General features: G+C 65.6%; 1 protein-coding gene across 1 annotated transcript in view; it reads right to left on the bottom strand.

Moving 5' to 3' along the window:
- The window catches only part of LOC133360420 (CD9 antigen-like), a 33,772-nt gene that overhangs the window by 7,145 nt on the left and 19,127 nt on the right, over positions 1–7,500 (bottom strand). The window contains exons 3-5 of the mRNA XM_061579138.1: positions 6,965–7,062; positions 3,550–3,624; positions 1,647–1,748 (exon numbers count right to left, since the gene is read on the bottom strand). Coding sequence (XP_061435122.1) covers positions 1,647–1,748; positions 3,550–3,624; positions 6,965–7,062 — 275 coding nt within the window. The remainder of the gene's footprint in view (positions 1–1,646; positions 1,749–3,549; positions 3,625–6,964; positions 7,063–7,500) is intronic.

Below are 7,500 nucleotides of genomic sequence, written 5' to 3'. Positions count from 1 at the left end.
CTAGCTGCAGCCTCCGGCGGCATAAACACTCGTGCGCTGGCGCAAGCAAAGACAAAGGATCCTTTAACAGACTGTCGGGGCAAGTGCCGTTTGTCGCAAATGAGCGCGGCGCCTATGAAGGCCGGCATCACGCCCGGACGCCTTTGTCTCCCCAGTGGCGATGTTTACTACACACCGCACCGGGTACTCATTTGAGGCTGAGTCGACCTACAGGGGAGGCCCAGGACCAGTTCAGATAATCGTCACCGGTGTTGGCCGTGATCAGGAATCGAATTCGCGCTAACCGCTACGCTACCGCTCCCCATATGCACGCACTCTCACACACACACACACTCTCACGTACACACACACACTCACACGCACTCTCACACACACATACACTCTCACACAACAACAACAACCGCCATTCGCCACTAAGTGGCGGTGACGTCACCACGACGCTTGTGCCAGGCCACGTGCACCTTGAGGCCACGTGAAGTGTCGAACGCCCGCTGGCAGGTCACGGGGCAGACCCAGGTGCCACGGGTCGACTGACTGAGATGACCGAGATGACTGGCTGATGCACCACCTGTGCCCCCTACTTGCTGTGCTTTAGCTACCCGGCGCTCTGCTCGTTGTTGTGAGCGTCGCTCCTCCGCCCTCCGTTGTTGTTGGAGGGCGACTGCCTCCAACTGCCCAGCAGCGTCCTTCACAAGCCTCCTCCACAGAGGCCGATCTTGACACCGCTGGTACCGGTCATCGGCAAGTCCACTCAGCTCCACGTCCGCCTGTTCCACATCACTCCATCTCTTCTCGAGCCAGTGCCGCGCCCGTTTAGCCCCCTCGATCCGGCCGAACAAAAGCTGTTTAGGCATGCGGTGGCTGGGCATGCGGGCTACTTGACCCAGCCAACGCAGCCACACACTCTCACATACACACACTCTCACATACACACACTCTCACATACACACACTCTCACACACTCACTCTCGCTCACGGTGGTGGCTGTAACGCTCCGAGTCCGTTCCCTTGACCCCGCGGTCGCCATGACGACTCTGGCTCATGACTACTCAGAACCGCTCCTCGCAGACAGACTTCACTACCTATCAACAGACGGGGGGTGGGGGGGTGGTGGTGGGGTGGGGGGGTGGGGGGGTGCAGGGGGGTGCAGGGGGGTGCCAAGTTGGCCTGGGTTCGAGTGCTGAGCCAGGGTGCGGGATAATCGGAGGTACACGTACCACGTCACGTCACGCTCTTTCTGAGTGGTCGGCCCCGCGGAATGGCACAGTACCCGGATCGGTACAGTCCGCGGAATGGCACAGTACCGAGAACGGTACAGTACCCGGAACAGTACAGTACCGAGAACGGTACAGTACCCGGAACAGTACAGTACGCGAGAACGGTACAGTACGCGACGTCGTAAAACCTCGTCTCGGCCCTTTGTCCCACATCCACGTGCACCGGGCACCGGCAGGGCGTGATGCTGCAGCATGCGCTGCCATCCGCCAACTCGCCCATTTGCTTGACGCGGCTTCCAGCCGGACCCCGGCGTGCCGCGAGGGACCGCCGTGGAGACGCGGGGGGGGGGGGTGGGGGCGGAGGGGGGGGGGCGAAAGGGGGGGGTGGAGGAGGGGGGCGGAGGGGGGGGGGCGGAGGGGGGGGCTCACCGTGGAGTGGATGATGCTCAGAGTTGTGTTGGTGGCGGAGCGTGTGCTGTTGCCCTTGTCGTTGTAGAGGCCGTTGTAGTACTCAATCATCTGCGTCTCCACCTGCGTGGACATTGTCGTCGTCAACATCGTCATCGTCAACGTCGTCATCATCATCATCGTCGTCATCGTCATCATCATCGTCGTCGTCGTCAACGTCGTCAACATCGTAATTGCAAAGATGGCGATCATCGTCGTCATCGTGTTGGAGACCAACAATGGGGCGGGAGCCAGGGGTTGGGGATCGCTGCGGCGAGGACGTCCACGGGGGAGATGAAGTAGAGGCGCGGGCCGCGTGCCGTCGTGAGCGTGCCACGTGCCGTCGTTAGCGGGCCACGTGCCGTCGTGAGCGTGCCACGTGCCGTCGTGAGCGTGCCACGTGCCGTCGTGAGCGTGCCACGTGCCGTCGTGAGCGGGCCACGTGCCGTCGTTAGCGGGCCACGTGCCGTCGTTAGCGGGCCGCGAGCGGCAGCGGTGGTGGCTCGGGGAGGCCTTCACCCATCAGCAGCGAATTGAGCACGGCTGGTGGGGGCGGTGAGGTGGGGGCGACGGGGTGGGGGCGATGGGGTGGGGGTGACGAGGTGGGGGTGACGGGGTGGGGGTGACGAGGTGGGGGTGACGAGGTGGGGGCGGTGAGGTGGGGGTGACGAGGTGGGGGTGACGTGGTGGGGGTGACGAGGTGGGGGTGACGGGGTGGGGGTGACGAGGTGGGGGTGACGAGGTGGGGGCGGTGAGGTGGGGGCGACGGGGTGGGGGCGACGGGGTGGGGGCGACGGGGTGGGGGCGACGGGGTGGGGGTGACGAGGTGGGGGCGGTGAGGTGGGGGCGACGGGGTGGGGGTGACGAGGTGGGGGCGACGGGGTGGGGGCGGTGAGGTGGGGGTGACGGGGTGGGGGTGACGAGGTGGGGGTGACGAGGTGGGGGCGGTGAGGTGGGGGGCGACGGGGTGGGGGCGACGGGGTGGGGGCGACGGGGTGGGGGCGATGGGGTGGGGGTGATGGGGCGGGGGGCGGTGAGGTGGGGGCGACGGGGTGGGGGCGATGGGGTGGGGGCGACGGGGTGGGGGCGATGGGGTGGGGGCGATGGGGTGGGGGTGACGAGGTGGGGGCGGTGAGGTGGGGGCGACGGGGTGGGGGCGACGGGGTGGGGGCGGTGGGGTGGGGGCGACGGGGTGGGGGCGACGGGGTGGGGGCGACGGGGTGGGGGCGATGGGGTGGGGGCGACGGGGTGGGGGCGATGGGGTGGGGGTGACGAGGTGGGGGGCGGTGAGGTGGGGGCGACGGGGTGGGGGCGACGGGGTGGGGGCGGTGGGGTGGGGGCGACGGGGTGGGGGCGACGGGGTGGGGGCGATGGGGTGGGGGGCGACGGGGTGGGGGCGATGGGGTGGGGGCGATGGGGTGGGGGTGACGAGGTGGGGGGCGGTGAGGTGGGGGCGACGGGGTGGGGGCGACGGGGTGGGGGCGGTGGGGTGGGGGCGACGGGGTGGGGGCGACGGGGTGGGGGCGGTGAGGTGGGGGCGATGGGGTGGGGGCGACGAGGTGGGGGCGATGGGGTGGGGGCGATGAGGTGGGGGCGACGGGGTGGGGGCGATGGGGTGGGGGCGACGGGGTGGGGGCGGTGGGGTGGGGGCGACGGGGTGGGGGTGACGAGGTGGGGGCGGTGAGGTGGGGGCGACGGGGTGGGGGCGACGAGGTGGGGGTGACGGGGTGGGGGCGATGGGGTGGGGGTGACGGGGTGGGGGCGATGGGGTGGGGGCGATGGGGTGGGGGCGATGAGGTGGGGGCGACGGGGTGGGGGCGATGGGGTGGGGGCGGTGGGGTGGGGGCGGTGGGGTGGGGGCGTCTGTGTGGTGCTGGTGCCTCACCTCGTCGTGGAACATGAAGGCCCAGATGGCGGCGGTGATCTCGGCCGCGAAGAGGATGACGATTAAAGTGAAGAACTGAAGAGGCGGTGGTGGTAGAGGAGGTGGTGGTGGTGGAGGCGGTGGTGGTGGAGGTGGTGGTAGAGGAGGCGGTAGAGGAGGAGGTGGTGGAGGATGGGGAGGGGGGTGAGACATAGATTCAGCCACAATTACAAACAACAACAACACCAACCAACAACAACAATAACCACTGACAACCACAATTAACGACAAACTATTACATCGGCAACCAATCACAACCACAGTCGGGAATCGTGTCCCGGCAACATTCGGGGTAGCTGTTCCAGCACTTTGGCATCCATCTCTCCTCCCAGTGCGTCCTCGTGATACTGCCGTTACATGAAGGACGGACAGGCATCAGCTTGCACCCCAGTGGTAGTGCCTTACGCCGGATAAAATCCTCATGCCCCAAGCCAATCGACGGCAGCGGCAGCGGCGTTCCGGAAGACGCGGAGTGTGGAACCGAGGGGCTCCCCGCACGGAACGGCGCGCCGCTCGATGGCATTGCACTCCGTGCCGCGTGACATCGCGTGACGTCACCGTCACGTGCACGGCATGCTGGGAAGTCGTCGCGTGTGAACTCGTGGCGGCCCCGTGGGCCAACACTTTACCATCGCAATTACAATTAAACATTTACTCCTATTTGCGTGTTGCCTGGAACTTCCCCATTTTTTTTTTAAAGCCACTGCTGCGATAAAACTCCGCACGTGCGCGCATACGCGCAAAGGCAAAGGTCCCCCACGCAGCTCACACGGCCCGCTGGGGCAAGTGCTGTGAGCGAGCAGAGTCTACGGAGGCTGGGAGCGGCGCATCGGAGCCCCAGTGCTGATGTTTCGCGATGGTGCACCGGGTACACGTTTTAAGGCCGAGTCGACCTAGGGGAGGCCCAGGACCGGTTCAGATAATCGTCACCGGTGTTGGCCGTGAGCGGGAATCGAACCCGGGTCGCCTGGTTCGTAGCGCAGCATAGCGCTAACCGTGACACTACCGCTCCCCACACATGCGCAGACACACACACATGCAGACACACACGCACACACACGCAGACACACACGCAGACACACGCACACACACACGCAGACACACGCGCACACACACAGAGACACACACGTGCACGCAGACACACACGCGCACACAGACACACACACGCAGACACACACGCACATGCAGACACACACGCAGACATACACTCAGACACACACGCAGACACACACACGCAGACACACACGCACATGCAGACACACACTCAGACACACACGCAGACACACGCGCACACGCTGGTTATACCGCGTTCAGGAGGAGCGCAAGGCTGAAGGTGGCTGCTTGGTAAACACAGGGAGGGGCAGCGTGCACGCACAACATCGCCTCTGGCACCACGAGCGAGCACACGTGCACACACACGCTCTCACACGCACACACACGCTCACACACGCACACACACGCTCACACACGTAGACACATACGCTCACACACGTAGACACATACGCTCACACACGCAGACACACGCTCACACACGCACACACACACGCGCACACACACACGCAGACACACACACGCTCACACACGCTCACACACGCTCACACACGCACACACACGCACACACACGCTCACACACGTAGACACATACGCTCACACACGCAGACACACGCTCACACACGCACACACACACGCGCACACACACACACGCTCACACACACGCGCACACACACGCACGCTCACACACGCTCACACACGCAGACACACACACACGCACGGCCACTTTCCCATCCCGCACCACAACAGCTGTTGCTGCTGCTGCTGCAGCTGTTGTGGTTGCTGCTGCAGCTGCTACCGTTGCTACCGCTGCTACTTCTGCTGTTGCTGCTGTTGTTGCTTCTGCTACTGCTGCTACTGCTGCTACTGCTGCTGTTGTTACTGCACGTGCTCATCCCACGCGGCTGTTCTCTATCCGCTGCTAGATGAGTGCCTCACCCCGCGAGCGCGAGACGGGTGTGAGACGGCGGCGATAGCGCGGGTGAAGTGGGTGAGGTGGGCGAGGTCGGCGAGGTGGGCGAGGTGGGCGAGGTGGGTGAGGTGGGTGCAGTGGGTGAGGTGGGCGAGGTGGACGAGGTGGGCGAGGTGGGTGAGGTGGGTGAGGTGGGTGAGGTGGGTGAGGTGGGCGAAGTGGGCGAGGTGGGTGAGGTGGGCGAGGGCACATCGTGCGTGACGGGGAGGTGATGGCAGCCGTGCGGGCAACCGCATTCCGCACGCAGTCCCCGTGACCACCCCGAGCCGCCCCGTGTCTCCCCGCGTCTCCCCATGCCACCCTGTGTCTCCCCGTACCACCGTGCGTCTCCCTGCGTCTCCCCGTGTCTCCCCGTGCCACCCTGCGTCTCCCCGTGTCTCCCCGTGCCACCCTGCGTCTCCCTGCGTCTCCCCGTGCCACCCTGCATCTCCCCGTGCCACCCTGCGTCTCCCCGTGTCTCCCCGTGCCACCCTGCGTCTCCCCGTGTCTCCCCGTACCACCGTGCGTCTCCCTGCGTCTCCCCGTGTCTCCCCATGCCACCCTGCGTCTCCCCGTGTCTCCCCGTGCCACCCTGCGTCTCCCTGCGTCTCCCCGTGCCACCCTGCATCTCCCCGTGCCACCCTGCGTCTCCCCGTGTCTCCCCGTGCCACCCTGCGTCTCCCCGTGTCTCCCCGTACCACCGTGCGTCTCCCTGCGTCTCCCCGTGTCTCCCCGTACCACCGTGCGTCTCCCTGCGTCTCCCCGTGTCTCCCCGTGCCACCCTGCATCTCCCCGTGTCTCCCCGTGCCACCCTGCGTCTCCCTGCGTCTCCCCGTGCCACCCTGCATCTCCCCGTGCCACCCTGCGTCTCCCCGTGTCTCCCCGTGCCACCCTGCGTCTCCCTGCGTCTCCCCGTGCCACTCTGCGTCTCCGCGTGTCTCCCCGTGTCTCCCCGTGCCACCCTGCGTCTCACCGTGTCTCCCCGTGTCTCCCTGCGTCTCCCCGTGTCTCCCCGTGTCTCCCCGTGCCACCCTGCGTCTCACCGTGTCTCCCCGTGTCTCCCTGCGTCTCACCGTGTCTCCCCGTGTCTCCCTGCGTCTCCCCGTGTCTCCCCGTGTCTCCCTGCGTCTCCCCGTGTCTCCCCGTGCCACCCTGTGTCTCCCTGCGTCTCCCTGCGTCTCCCCGTGTCTCCCTGCGTCTCCCTGTGCCACCCTGCGTCTCCCCGCGTCTCCCATCGAACCTGACAACATCGCTGAATCGTTGGGGGGTGGTGGGTGGGGGAAAAGGACCGCCCCAATAATTTCGATCGCCGTTCCAACGCTGCCCCCCCGCCCGCCCTCCCTCCCCGAGCCTCGCGGCGCCCGCCGCACTTACGGTTCCCAGCATGCACTGCGACTCCTGGATGGCTCCGCAACAGCCCAGGAATCCGACCACCATCATGAGCGCCCCCACCACGATCAGAACGTAGATCCCTGGGGGGGGGGGGGGAGCAGGGGGGGGGGGCAAGGGAGGGGCGACGTGATGGAGACGTTACAAACCAGGCGAGGGATTTCGCTGCCGGCGTTTTGACGACTCACGGGCCGAGATAAAATTACATTACGACTCATCACCATCACGGTCATCAACACAGATACCATCATCACTATCACCACCACCACCAATGTCATCAACACAGCTACCACCATCACTATCATCACCATCACACGCTCACTCACACGCTCACTCACATCCGCTCACACACAGGCACGCTCACACGATCAAACATACGCTCACACAGACATGCGCACTCACACACACTCGCACATGCTCACACACGCATGCTCACACACGCGCGCTCACACATGCGCACTCACACACACACACAACAACAACAACAACCGCCATTCGCCACTAAGTGGCGGTGACGTCAC

Source organism: Lethenteron reissneri, chromosome 68 (assembly GCF_015708825.2).
Source record: "Lethenteron reissneri isolate LAM-NWPU_2019-01 chromosome 68, ASM1570882v1, whole genome shotgun sequence".
In the NCBI taxonomy this organism is placed as follows: Eukaryota; Metazoa; Chordata; class Hyperoartia; order Petromyzontiformes; family Petromyzontidae; genus Lethenteron; species Lethenteron reissneri.
Note: the sequence above shows the minus strand (reverse complement) of the source record. Positions and strands in the feature narration are given on the sequence as shown.